The sequence below is a fragment of the Pteropus alecto genome, unplaced genomic scaffold (assembly GCF_000325575.1).
Source record: "Pteropus alecto unplaced genomic scaffold, ASM32557v1 scaffold104, whole genome shotgun sequence".
Taxonomy (NCBI): Eukaryota; Metazoa; Chordata; class Mammalia; order Chiroptera; family Pteropodidae; genus Pteropus; species Pteropus alecto.
Window position 1 is genome coordinate 796,180 of NW_006436664.1, and position 15,702 is coordinate 811,881.

Below are 15,702 nucleotides of genomic sequence, written 5' to 3' on the forward strand. Positions count from 1 at the left end.
GAGTGTGCGTGTGTGTTCATATGTTTAAATTGTTATCTAGTGTATTTCCTGAGCAGTTTCCAAGTGCCATCTAATGGCTGGCATTCTGAAACCTCTCTATGGATGATTAGATATTTATAATAGTCTGAGAGACATGAAATGGTTAACAGATTAATCTAAATTTCTTAAAAGACAAACAGTTTTCTGGCTTTTTCACTTTTAACTAATTTAAGAAAATTTTAAACTATATATTACTTCTAATAATTAATAACTACCAGAATTGTCAAGGAACAGAAATAAAAACTCTAATGCTTTAGAGAATCTTACTTCAACTGTTAATAACAATGATATTAATAATATTTCTAATTGAATTTACTGTTCACACCAAGTGCAGTGATTAGTTTGTATGCATTTTCAAATTTTACAATGTGTTTCTCCTGTAAGACTATGGAAGCATAGAGGGAGTAAATGGTTAAATTCACTCAGCTCTAGAATTTGAGCTAAGGCCTGCTTGACTCCAGGATGAGCTATTAAAGTCTAGGCTTAGATACTGCTTAAATATGACCATATTAACATTAGCTATCAAAGATATATTATTCCTATTTATGCTGGTGTTAAATCAGATGTATGTTCTTTATTTACCCTGGAATTGTGCAAAATTGGAGAAATGGACACTTATAAAGAAACATAAGGCCTAAAATTATTAAAACATCACTGCCTTGGCTCTCCAAAAAAAGCAATAAATAAATTTGTATTAATTACAATATGCCTACCTTGATGCTTTTTGAAGTTCCGCTAGGAAAAGAGATCCCTCATCACTGTCTGTCTTATACTGAGGTATAAAGTTTCTGTAATGCTGTTTAAACAGCTGTTCTGCTTTCCCATAGAATTGGATGCACCTCAGTCATGGAAGAAATAGTTCCAACATTATAAAGCAATTTGTAATCCTTTAAGGGTTTTGCACTAAATAAATGTAAAATAGTATTATTAGTTCTTGGAAATATCAGTTCACCATTCATACTTGAAACATTTGCTATTTCCACAAATCAGGCAATGTGCAAATTCTGTCATAATAAAACATTTATTTGTTAAAGTGATATAGATTATTCAAGATTCTACAGTTTTAAATCATGGATGGCAATGTAACATGGATTGATACAGAACTCGATGCCAATGTAGGCTTTTTTCTTTCTTTCTTTAAAAAAAAAAAATAAACTTGTGGGCGAGAAGAAAAAAACAATTTGGTTTTAAAAGGAGATGGAACCATGATCTGATGGAGCCAGTTCCAGCGGCATCACAGACTTCTGCTTCGGCTCCTGTGGACAATTTCTCCTAGGATACCAGTTCAACAATTAGCCTTCATGAATTGAAACATTTTTTAAATTTTATCCAGTAAAATATCAATTGCAAATTTTTTTCAAGAGAGAGAAGTGATGCTCTTCAGATTAACTCCAGCCTCTGAAATGAAAGGGAAAAAGAAAGAAAAAAAGAAAGAAAGAAAGACATAGCTAATAAGATCATTGTGCTAGAAATCTAGAAGTTACTGAACTGTAAGCACTCAGGCAGGAGCTTCTTGCTATAAAACACAAGGCACAACAACCTAGACATGCACCTTAGCACTTAAAATGTTGCTTCGTAATTTAAAATTGGTAGATATATAAAAGGATTTTATTTTTTAAAAAAATCTAAATGTACTAAGCCTAAATAGTTTTGCAAGTGAAAGCCAAATGTGAAATGGCATTTTCTCTTGCTTTGGTGTTCCACATTAATATTCTCAAGATAAAAAATATAATGATTTTATTCAGTAATGTATGACATTTAAGTTTTAAAAAATATTCATACTGGTTTTAAAAATACGAACATATTAAATTTGTTCACCACAACTAAAGCCTAAGTGATTGCTACTTTTTTACATATCCTGCTGGGAGTTTTGTATCATATTAAAATTATATAAAATTTAATTATACACTTAATGATAATGAAGAAAATTATTCATCTTCAATAATTAGTTCTTCGCCCACAGAACAAGTACAATAAATGTAAAAAATGGCAATAACTCACAAGAAAGGCATTCCATAGTTAAAATGATTTTAAAAGAAATAACATAGAAAACATTTTAAAATATTTTAATATGTTAAATGTATCACATACAATAGATACTTCTCTAAGAAAATAATACAAATAGTAAATTATAAAAATAGTTTTCTTCTAACATGGGTTCTCGGTACTTAGCATTTAGTACTGAATTTAAGATATGTCTGTAAAATCTATCCTTAATGAAGATGGAAAAGAATTTTTGAGAAATATACAGTTTTTATACATATAAAAGTTTTTATACATATAAAATAGAAGTAATTTTTCTCCTCATTCAAAAGTAACTAGAGGTTTAGAACTTGGGGATATAAAATGCAAAGCACAAATGAATCGTGAAATACAGATTCTTAGTTATCTACTGAATATTCAATATCAAAATGCTGATGTAGAACATATTTGGATAACTTGGTTATAAAATTATTAAAGTACATTATGATTATTTAGGTTATTATGTGATAAAGTTAGGCAAAATACTGTAGAGACATTTTATTTAAGAAAATATTTCAAAATATTTGATAATTTCAATAAGTGAAGTTATTTTGGGCACAAATTAACTTTTTATCATTACTGAATAAAGGATTTACACAATGTTTGAGGATCGTTAATAGATAATAGATATGTGTCTTATTTGTGAAAAATAATTATTCTGGAAACTACTGAAATATAGCTAGCACTGTCATACTTTACCTTAAATATTCTTAAAAAACCATTACAAAATCACTTTAAATTACAATGAGATAGATCTAAATTTTTCTCTATTAGATTGATAGATAGCTTATTTTGATGAGATTGAATATCAGTTAAGTTTTTTTTTCTTTTTATATTTCCAATAATATATCCCCTTTGATAGAAAAAAAGATATAATTACATTATATCAAAGTTCAAGTTTCAGAAAGTTGAAATGTTGGAAAGACTAAATATACCAGGAAGAAGAATATAGTGAATAGTAGAACTAGTTTGACTTTAAAACTAAAATAAATTCTTCTAGAATAACAAAATTTATTTTAATATCAAAGTAATGATTCTATAAGCTGACATATCTTAAAGAGTTTTTGATTCAATTTCATATTACGTAATAATATTATTAACAAATTGTGGAATTATGGTTTACATAAAAGCTGTTGATTTTGAAGATTAGGAAATGATAATCAGTTTGGAGAACTTCGATGTGAACCTGCCTGCCCTGAGGCTTCTATTATTATTGAAATGATTACATAATAGGAAGCTGAATAAAAACTTTTGTATATGTAGGATATTCAAAATGATACTTTTTACTTTACTTATCAAATAGACAAACTCTTAATGATGATTCCATAAATATCTAAACATGGAATACAGAATTACATAAAAATCACAAAGAACAAAATAGACTTTAATAACTATGCCAAAATTCTAACAGAACTAAAAATAATGAATTTGAGGTAGGTTCAGCACATTTTGGTAATGGTCCTCAATAACAGTTAAAGAGTATCATGTAAAACACTGTGACAGTCTTATTAAGAGCACTACAAAGAAAAGCACAAATTAAATCTACCTCAACATTAAGAGAAGGAAAAATGTCCTGATATTGAATGCATTCTGGGAAAATGCTGTTACTGCCCTTAACTCAGAATGTAATTAAGAACTATTAAAGCTGTTTATCTTATATACTTAGGATATCTAAAAAAGAAGATAATGATTTCTAAAGGTCATTGCTGACACTACAGTTCATTTTTCCCCCCAGACTTTCTGAAATGTTCAAGTAAATATGTCAAAATTGTGTTTTAATTATTGTAAAAATAATTAAAATGTTTTCTACATATATGCTTACTTTATCACTTTTATTTTTAAAACAATTACTTGAAGGGAATATCATTTTTAAAAACTACAAAACCAAATATTTTATATTGGTCATTCTTCCTTTGGAAACAAAAATTGGAGAGATATCTGGATCATATACACACATTTATTTTGCTTTTTAGTTCTCATTTCATATATATTCTGTGTTTTCCTAGTTATTATTTATTTATAATCAATATTACTTTTTTATTCATTTATATATTAGTAGTTTCTCTAAAAGAGCTGTATGATTTTCATGGTAATTGTATCTGTAGCAGAGATTTTATGGCATAGTTTAAAAATTTAAATACCTCGATCAATACCAAGCAAAATAATGTCAAATTTATTAAAATCAAGAAACAATTATATTAAAAGCTAGTGGAAGCAATCACAGGAAAAGTAATATTTCTCATGCATACTTAAAAACACTCACACAATGTACACATATTTTGTTGTTGGTATAAATATAACAAATATTTTATAAGAAATTTTACTTAAGGTATTTTCAGTATAAATACAAAAACAGTCAACTGTTCCTATTTTAACCGCCAAACATGGCATATCATTTGTTTTACCAGGTTCATTTTAAGGATAAAAATCTTTAATCATAAGATTAATTTATATGTAAGTACCAGTTTACTTATAATTATCACTAATTGTATAAATAATATCTTTCCCTTTTGCTCTCAATTTATCTTAGTGTGATTGGAATCTTATGATTTTATTATAGAAGTATAACATGTGATACATTAAACTATTTTCAGCTCACTCTATTTCTGTACACATACAGGGAGGATTTTAAGGAAGAAAATTGACATAGGGCATATTCTGGCTAATGGAAATGAAATAAATGTATTAACTCTTCACCCTTGGAAAAAAAAAAAATCATCTTAACAGATACCTGACTATGAAAAAGAACACCTAAACCACTGACTAGGTGAAAGCTTTCTGCCTGCTCTGTATCTTCTTATTAGAGCTTGATATTATACTAGGGACTGTGGTATAATCAATTTAATAATGTTATCTTGGAAACGTTTTTGACATATTATGCAAGAAATGTGGAGACATGTGTTTTTTTGTTGTTGTTTTTGTTTGTTTGTTTTGCTTACTTTTACTGTCTTATATACATAGGGGACATTTTAATTTAAATTTAATGCAATGGGCAGTATCCAAATTTTTAGAAAATATATTTTGCTTTTGGGGAGGAAAAGACATATTACCAGCAGGAAATATTAACTTAAAATAAATTTTATGTTACATTCCCTTCAAAAAAGAAAAAAAAAGAGCGGAGAAACTGTGAACACAAGTAATCTCTTCCTGCTCTCTTCCTCACTTCATTAACACCCTGTAAAGTACTGTTGACATGTGAAAGGCTATGAGAAGACTCAGAGCACACAGGTCACAGTCTCTTCAAAGAAGCATCACTGTTTGTGCTGACCACTGTAGATATGATAGGCCTGCTCAAGCAGAAATCATTTACCAGGAACCAAGAATAGTTATACTGAGGTCATATGGTGACTTAAATCTGATAATAGAAATGTAGCAAGGAGTTGGCTAACAAGTAAATGATGTGTTGCCACCTAATTTTATTAAAATTATTCTTTGCCTGTGGATTTATTTTTCTTGCTTATGCTTGTAAAAAGAAAAAAGAATTATCCAGACTATAAAGGGAAGTTTTTATGATCTGGTGACATAGTCATTTGTTTTATAAAGGGAACTAAACACAGACTCAACCTAAAGTTTTTTTAAAAGGTGACATATCTCACATATATACATTCACTATGTAAATATAATGCAAAAGACACTTATATACACATGAATTTACTACACGTACAAATGACAAATCATGGAAAGGTTGTGTACCAGATTATTAGTATTTGTGTTTGAGTGTTGGATTATGACAGATTTATATTTTTATTTTTAACTAGATATTTATTTTTAACTATATTTTTCAAAGTTTCTGTATTAATACTAATTGCTTTAGGACAAAGAAAGTCATTATTATAAATCTTATGAAATTATCACATTGGCAAACCCTGTTCTATCTAAGGTAGTACACAAATTCATAGGGAGGGAGTTTACTTTTCTCTAAATTGGACTTCTAACAATGTGGTAAAATAACCACAATAATATGTAACATGTCCCATGAAATCTGAATATTTGAGAAATCACTTTTAATTGGTAATTGAAAAATGATTCAGATTGACTCTCCTGCTTCTAAATTTTGATAGAATATTTAGCATCATTCTAGACCATACTTCTCATAGATGAGCCATTTACTTCGTAACACATTCCTATAGATATCCTTTCTTTCAGGACAGATAAATGTCCAAAGTTACATGATAAATGAACTTTTTAAAACCAAAGAGAGGGAGAGAATGTGAAAAGAGAGGAAGCATGTGTGTGTTTGTGTGTGTGTGCACGCATGTCTGTGTGTGTGTGTGTGAGAGTGAGAGAGAGAGATTAAGATTGAAATAGAGAAGCGGTGTGTGGTGGTAACACAAGGCACCTTTCTGCAGGTCAGTTCAGTACACAGAACAGAACACAAAGTATGTGACAGACACTGTGCTAATTGATTGTTTCCAGTGAGCCATCTGTTCATTTTTTGTGACATAGGAATGGAATCCTAAATTCAGCGAAGAAATGATGCATAAAAAAAACCTTTTTTTTTTGATTTGGGAATGACACTCATTAGAGGAAACCCTGAATGATTATCTAAGTTATTGTTATCTTTTAAATACAAAAATGTTAAAAATGAAGACCCTATTTTTACTACCAAGAAATAAATCAATGGCCTTTTTTAGAACTTTTAAAAGCAGAATACTTTTCCTGTGCCAAACTTTAAACAAATGGCTGATGATTCCAGCTGTTTGAACAGATTGCTAAAGTGCTATTCTGCTCTGGATACACATTTCCTGAACCAATTAAAATGCAGAAATCAAATACTCATTTGAAACTTAAAAAAAAAAAAAAAAAAGACACCAAGAAGAGTAACTGGTTACAGACAAAAGGAACGCTATGAATATTTCATGGGTAGTCTTTTGCTCCATTTTATAGCAGCTTCATTCATTTTAGATAACAGTGAAACACTTCTGCTTCTCCACTTTCAATGAAATATAATGTATCATCTTAACTCCTATTATGATTTGAAGGTCAAGGATAGGAGTGAATATATTCTTATTACTCTACTGTCTTCATGAGCTACTGTCTTCATATTAGGAAATATTTTTAAAACCCATATTATATCACATATAACTCCAAGAGTGAATCCAAAGTCACGTTAGTGTTCCATTTATTCTTATAGTATGAATCAAAAATGTTCACTTAACCAGAAATATGTCTAAATTTGGGAACTGAAAATTCATTTAACTGAACTTGTCTTTACTACTGACACTAAATTTTGATTAAAAATTTCAATAAGTTACATAAGCAAGCAAAATGAAAATTAAAAGTTCATTCATAAAAGAATATACCCGCTTAGAGTGTGCTGAAGTATGCAATACATAGCAAGAATCTCACCTGTGTTTCCTGGACAGTCTGGTCAACATTAGTCAGCAAAGCATCTGGGAATAAAATTTTCAGTGTTATGAACAATTCATTTTTGTAAGAAACAGACTCTAAAACATTTCTTACTGAAAACTTGATAAGATTCTTCTTAAAGATTTATCTAGATTTTTTTTTTTAAACTTACCAGTCCTTGGGTTAATTGCAACTGACTTTTATAATACTTTATAGTTCTCTATGGCTACTTTCTAATACATAATACTATAAAGTTAGAATTTTTAAAAATATTACTCCATTTTCTAAAATGAGTACTTATCAATATGGAATGCACCTTTTCTGTAAAACTTTAATAAGAGAATAAGGCTTCTTTTAATTTTCCCTCCTCAAAGTAAACATTTCAACTACAGAATTGCATTTGATGAATAAGAAAAGATACATCAGCAAAAAAAGAATCCAAAACAGGAAATGTAGTTTCACTATATTCACCACACAGAGTAAAAAATAATCATTTACAGTATAAGCCATTATTCAATAACTCCCGAAACAATAGCATGTTTTACTAAGTACCCATGTATCCTTATATAAAACAGTAATGTTCTAAGTGCAAACACTCTGCCTTTAAATATCCATATATATGTTGCAATTGGCTATAAATGTTTAGTATCATTATATAAGACTGCAGAGCACACATTCTATTTCTTTCCAAAATGTCCTCTTTTAAAGCAAATACTTATACTGCTCCTCTTTTAAAGCAAATACTTATACTGACACAATGGTAAGAAAAAATTAAGTGTCTTACTTCTTTCTCAGTAGGTAAGTGTTATATTATTATAAGAAAATACTTTCTTATAAAAGCTCCAGCACAATTATTCATATAAATTTACAGTGGCTTCTGAAGATTAGGCTTTACATCTCCAGATTATTGAAAGCAATAATAAGACATGTTTGCATTATACAGAAAAAAAGGATTAGGAAATTACATTATGGTAAAGCCAACATGGTATATTTAATAAGCCTCTTCATGTTACTAGATTAATTATTTGTTGGATATATTTTGCAACAGAATCGCAGTATCTCTCTAGCTCATACTTCAGAAGACTGTAAGTACATCAGTTTCCAAACACAAAATGAAAGGAACTTCATGGCTTTCCTCTGAATATACTTGAAAATAATTGTTTTGTTTTTGTTTAAGATTCATGGACATAATAGTCACCTATGTGAAGAGAATGGATAAAATTAGGTAAGTCGTAGAGATGTTATCATAAGGAAGTTCAGAAAAAGAAATTTGTACTAGAGAGTTTATATTCGATTGTAATCTGATAAATAGTTTGTACAGTTGTTCTGGGAGAAGTTCTCTGATAGCCAGCACATTTATACTTAATTTTGTTACATTAATTATAGTCCATGTTGTGAGACATAAAATTATGATTTTAATTTTATAATTATATGTATTAATATGTCTATATTACTTACATAGGTTTTTAACTTATATAGACATATACATATGTACAGTGTGCATATTTTATCCTTTGATAACTTTAAATACTAAATTTCGACTTTGAAATAGCTGACCAAATCAGAAGACATTAGGACCTGGGTAATTTTTTAAATATAAAAAATTGCAAAGTTTTAACATTACCTTAACTAGGTAATTTCATACTTAAATATACTTCCAGTTACAAACTGCTACTTTCGATGTCTCACTATGTCCCACTTTATATAACACCACATTTTTTAGGATGACTCAATTACATTAATACGTTTACCATTCTTTCACTATTAAGTGATCATCTGTACTGCTTCAGAAAGGATTGTTTCTGTTGCAAAACAAAAACAAAAACAAACAAAAAAGACAAAACTAATTGTATTTGTAATCTCAGTATGTATTAATCTAGCATGGGAGAGAAAGGACTGGGTAATCTGGGAGACAGAGCTCTGAAACTATTATAAAATTCCCATCATTAACTTTAATTTCTCTTTCCTCTATGAAATTTAAAAAAAAATAGTTCTTACCCATAAATTTAACTCGACTAACATTTAACCCACAAACATAAGGTAAGTTATTATTGTTATTATTATTATCATCATAAAACAAAGAAGATAAGAAAAATATCCTTTTCCTATCCAATCCATCTCTACTCAAGTCCTTTCTTTTCTCAAAACATTTCACACACACATACACACAGAAGCATCCACATACACTGTTAAGACAAATAGACTTGACTCTTTGAGACACAAGAGAAGACTGAACAAGGAAAAGTGAGTGGATAGTCTTCATTCTGTCTAATATAAATGAACATTGCTTTCTCAGCATTATAAAATGGAATTGGAATTCTGTCACACAGAGACAAAAGTGGGTTGATATCTGCAGACTTCTTTGAAAAATGGCCCATTTATCTTCACAATTTTATATACAATAAGATGCTTTATGGTTTGGAATTCTTTTAGTTATTGGCATTTTAACAATGTTTTTTTTTTTCAGTTTATTATTACGAATAAACATAGGAGAAAATACTAAAATTTAGGAACTAAAAGGAAATTGATGTGAATTTTGTGATAATTGTTCTATTATTAGCTTTAACTTCATAAATGAATATTTAATTGCCTTTCACTATTAATACAAGCAAATAAAATAAATTAAAATTTAGTTTAGAAGTAAGAACTTTATGAGTTCTTACTCAAGGAGAAGTAGAAAATACTTCACAAAAAGATAAAAAGAGATTCCTGTAAACAAATGGAATACATTTAATTCTTTAAAATTTCTTAAATTCTTTTGGAGAAAGTATGCATCATTCAGTAGTGGACTTGCTGTGTTTATAGATAGCTTACAATATTTCAAAAACTTATATTCTAAAACTTGTTTAGTAAACTGTACTACAAAGCAGCTAAAATCAACCGTCTGAAAGCATAAGATAGCTTTCTGTCACCTCAACTTAATTAACTACATTTAATGGTTGGAAAAAAAATACAAAATTAATTGGCCACAGGAAGAGTGTTATTGTATCTAATTGAAATTATTATATTTAATGTACTTCTACTAATCTATTTGTAACTAAAATAAATAATATTCATCGAAACTAACATTTTTTTCTATTTAGGATTTAAGGCAGCTTTAGATGCTTCACTATCTCTTTATGACACTCAGATACTACATATATTAAAAAAAAAAACCTGCTTTAATAACAGTTTGACATTTTCAAACTGACTGGGGACATATGCAAAAAAAAAAAAAAAAAAACACAGGAACACATATAATTAAAAAAAAAAGTTCGGAGTAAATCTCTGTAAATATATTATTTGTTTGTTTATATTGAACAAGCTGAAACCACAATGCATAATGGCTAAAAATCAAGAAAATTATTTATGAATAAGAAAGCAAAAACAGTTTATGTAACCTATACACAGCAACAACAAACAGCAAATTGCATGCTTTGGATCACATGTATATACACATGGCTGGTTAAGTGATGAATGCAACAAATGACAAAAAAAAAGAGACCGATAATTTCTTGTTTATAGTTATATAATATCTAAACCAGAAATCTCCTTGTCCTAATTAATAAAAATTCTTATTACTGCACCTTTTTCCTTGGCCCCATTCATTTACTTATTTGTCTATCCATCCATTCATTTATTCATCTTAGTAACTATTGCTTTTCTGACATTATACCAGATACCTTTAAAACTCCCAATCTCCCAATAGATTTATTTTTTAGTTACTTTGTACTGAAACAGCCCTAAGCAAATTTTTTTTCATAAACTTACAAACAGAAACAAAAAAACTTTTGGCCTTCCTGATAGGCCAATTTTTTGGTGATCTCTAAAAATATAAACCTTTTGAAAGACAGGAACACACTTCTAAGAAGACATGTTTAAAACTTTGGTTAACACACCCTTAAAATAGTCTTGTAAAAGTAACAAAAATTTAAATAGCTTCAATTGCTTTAGTCAAGCTATAAATTTCACAAGGTTAGATATTATAGATTTCCAAGTATTTATGAGAAATAAAAGATATTTAAAATTTCATTAAAAACATAAGAAGGAAATTGATTTCTAAAAATACAGACAATTGGAAAATACAAAATATGTTAATCATTAGCTTTGAGTAAAAATGCTAAGCCGTTGTCTATATTGCATGGTTTTAGAGCCCCCTTAATCACAATCTTCATATGCCAGAGATTTCTTCTTTGAGGATTCATTTCTTTAAGATTCAAAAGCTTTTATATAGTTATGACTTTTAAATACTAGAATGTAAAAACCAGGAAGGAAAAAAATTAACATACTTTTGTCAATTAGCACCCCTTGAAGAAATAAATATTTAATTTAGATTTAAAATGTTTAGTTGAGATTAAAGCATTATTACAGATAAAAAAATACCATATTATCTCACTTATATGTAGAATCTAAAAACAAAACAAACAAAATGCAAGCTCATAGATATAGAGAACAGACTGGTGGTTGTCAGAGACATTGGGGGTGTAGGGGGTGGGGTGCAAAATGAGTAAAGAGAATCACAAGGTATAAACTTCCAGTTATAAAATAAGTCATGGGGATGTAATGTACAGCATGAGAATAGTGTATGTATATTAGAAAGCTGCTAAGAGAGTATATTTTAGAAGTACTCATCACTAAAAAAAGGAATTCTGTAACTCTTTATGGTGACTGATGTTAACTAGACTTATTGTGGTGATCATTTGGCAGTCTATACAAATATCAAATCATTATGTTATACACCTGAAAATAATACAATATTATATGTTAATTATACCTCAATATAAAAAAGAAAAAAAGATATTCATGTATCAAATTTTTGAGTTAAAAAATAAATTGTTTGGTTGGAATTAGAGCATTATTACAAAAATAGTGTTGAAAACTTTTGATTTTATAAAATACTACCTCATGTGATCTTATCTATTCCTCTTAAGAACTAGCTACCTGACCCATGAAGGCTAATTAGATTTTAGAAATGTGAAGGGCAAACTGCAGAAAGGGAAGCATGGCACAGAAGGTACTTAGGAAACACCTAGACTGACATGGAAAGCAATCTCTAACTGCTTTAACCTTGACCTCTTTTGAAAGCTATCACATTAAATCATGTGTGATAAGATATACCTCAGTCCAGTTAAAATTAACAAAAAAATTTATATATGCCTCAAGCAGAAGAAAATTAAACTAATGATTGACATTCTTCAACTTGTTTCAAATGGTATTTTAAGTGATCTGAGTTAGTAAACTCATTACTTTATGGCTAAATTTTTGTGCAAAGTTCTGACATGAGCCTTATTCTCAAACAAAAACAAAAACAAAAAACCCTTAATGTTAACCCTTGTTTATGAATCTTTAATAAAATATCACCAAATTAGCAAATAATGTTGTAAGACTTTCAACAAGTAAATGGGAACATTTGTAAGTAGACCTTGATTTCAATGACTATCCAAGAACCCCGTATTAACAAGCAGCAATAAATATTATTGCCTGAATAAATTTAAAAACCTTTTTTTTTTAAAGTTGAATGGTTTCTAATTAAATTTTATCACACGTTTTGGTTAAAATAATAAATGCATTTACTCTAAAAGAAAAACATTCAATTCAAAATCACAGCACAGAAGGGAGAAACAAAACCACTATCTGGTTAATGAGCAATGACTTCATATTACTTATAAATGTAATAAGAACTTCATTAGAAGTTTTTTAAATTACTTGGTGATAAAAATAAACATCTCTTTGATAAGGCAGTTTTGTATTTTTATCTCCCTTTTTAAATTGCATCAAAAAAATAATACACATTCATTCAGCGAATGTGTATTAAATAAATGAAAATACCTTCATATGCCCAGGTAGAGGCATATAAAATTGTAACTTAAAACTGAACTGAATTGTTTTGATAAATGTAAAATCAATTGTATTTTCTTCTGCCTCCCACTTAAAAAGCTGTGTCCTGGATAAAAACTATCATAGAACCATTATGGCACCTGAACAAAAAATGTTGTTTAGAAGGGTACTTATTTTAACACTGTCTGGGTAAAGCTATTGAATATTTTATTTTAAATAATGTAACAACACAGAATTTTCTCTACAATATTTGCCTAAAAACAACACCACTGTCAATGAACAAAAATAGACAACCTACTCATTGAAAAATACCAATTATCCATAGGCGATCCTTTGTAAGACTAGAGGAAATATCATTATTAATGCAAGACTTTATTTTTCCTATGACAACTTTCATTTTGTGATCTGCTACTGCAGAACCTGGAAGCTAGTTCTAGAATAGGAAAAGGTACTAGGTGCTGCTATGTTATGCATTTTTCCCTTACCATTTTTAATATATATATATATATATGACTATATACATAAATTTATATACATAAACATATATAAATTTACATACATAATTATACCCTAGAAGGTTTATACACCTTGGCTCTATTAGCTATATTTTAGAAAAACAGGACAGAATTTTCAAATGCCAATTTCCTATGTGAGTTTCAAAAAAAAAATAATTTTTTCATTAAAAAGAAACAGTAGATTACACGGTGCTTTCCAATATATACTCAGAATTTGAAAGAGCTGCTTTCCCACTATGCCCTTCAAAACTGTTGGACTGAATTAACATTCCATTCATAGACATGCTTCTTTTGAAAAATAGTCCACATGTGCTTGGTGAGTTAATATAACAATAGTATTCCTTAATTTCTCCATTCAGGGAGTACCTGTGCCTTGTTCTGGGTCTCTCAGCGGGCAAAGTGAGAAACTTACTTGGCTTTGAATGTGCTCTTTTAGATGTGGGCCCCTCTGTGACAGAATCAGGAGGTCGACTAGCTAACTGCAATGCAGTTGAGTTGTTCCTGTTAATGTTTTGGGACTCAACATTTGTGACTGCTTCATTCTGTGGTTCGGTACATGGCTTTGCGCCTGTCTTTCTTTTCTGCTTTTGGGACATAGATGTGCTTGAAGTCCAGGTAGGAGGCAAAGCAGAGGTAGTGGTAGAGGAGTCCTGACTTGAACAGATTTCTGAAGGTTGTATCACATTGTCATTGGCAACTTTACAACACTGGGTATTCTCTTCATGTCCCACGGTTTGTTTGGACATGGACTGGGGCAGCGTTACACTGCAGCCTTGTATCTGAGCCCCATTAGTTTGAGAATAGACATTGCTGACCTTGGTCACCTTGTGTTGCCCATTATTGTTACAAACCTTATACCGAATCATTAGAATGATGATGAAAACCAGCACAGATGCTACAATTATTCCACCAATAATAATAATCATGGTGCCTCCCAAAAACTGGGACTGCATGAAATGGCATCGCACGTAATCCTGTTCTGTAGTAAACTGGATGCAACCCACGACTCTTGTGGCAGTGAGGGAAGTGATGCCATCATCATATATTGCCAAGACACACAAGTCATACATAGTTCCAGCAGCCAGGTTATTGACAAGAAAAGTTGTGCTCGTAGGAGGTATCATTCTGAGGGACAATGGAATTTGTGTTAATATTAAAAAGAAAACAAAACATATACACACACAGAATCATAATGACTTCAGTTCTGTTTCATTTTGGTACTCATTAAGATAAGCCCATTTAAAACAGATATGAAATATGAGAAAAATGATCTAAGTTTATGTTTACCCAGTTAAAATGGCTAAAACTTATTTGTTGGATTCTGCATTATATTAATGATGCCTGCACCATGCCTTTGACAAGCTTACTAATTACATTGCTTGGCAAAGCAAAACTCCTAATAAAAGCCACTGCTCAAAAATCATTTATGACAAATTGCTTTTGAAAGGTATGACTGTGACATTATCCGACTACTAAACAAATCCATTTAGCACTTACAACACTTCTGTGACTAAAAGCCAATTTGAAGGAAGGGAAAACATTGACAATCACGTTAAAAACCAGAGTGGAAATGCATTTTGAAGTATTTATTTTCCAAATCAGTTATAAGCTGCTATGGAATGGCATCTAGTAAAACTATCTTTAATAACTAAGATAATTACTAAGATTAAAGTATCTTATTTACAGATCTCAGTTCTCTTTTAAACCTCAACACTTTGTTCCCAGTATGTTTTTATCTATATATGATTTTGATGAAAATGTATGAGTAATATTATTCTATAAATATGAACAGGGCAAGGCTGTTGAAAACATAAATCCCTCGCCTTTCTGCATTGTGGGATGAAGAAATTACTTTCAGAACACAGTTTCTAAAATTTGATGAGTTTATAGACATCTCTGTATTTATTACATCACAAATGTCTTCTGTAGATGCCTCTTATCCTCTAAACTTTTTTTTTTT

The 15,702-nt window shown here is 29.6% G+C and overlaps 1 protein-coding gene across 2 annotated transcripts in view; it reads right to left on the reverse strand.

Moving 5' to 3' along the window:
- Positions 1 to 1,044: 1,044 nt before the first annotated feature.
- The window catches only part of LRFN5 (leucine rich repeat and fibronectin type III domain containing 5), a 241,173-nt gene continuing 226,515 nt past the window's right edge, over positions 1,045 to 15,702 (reverse strand). Inside the window, exons 4-6 of one of the 2 annotated variants that reach the window (XM_006913452.2) lie at positions 14,155 to 14,867; positions 7,411 to 7,454; positions 1,045 to 1,437 (exon numbers count right to left, since the gene is read on the reverse strand). In XM_006913452.2, the coding sequence (XP_006913514.1) occupies positions 1,420 to 1,437; positions 7,411 to 7,454; positions 14,155 to 14,867 (775 nt within the window). In that variant the 3' untranslated portion in view covers positions 1,045 to 1,419. The remainder of the gene's footprint in view (positions 1,438 to 7,410; positions 7,455 to 14,154; positions 14,868 to 15,702) is intronic. The other variant, XM_025047941.1, reaches the window with a different exon arrangement.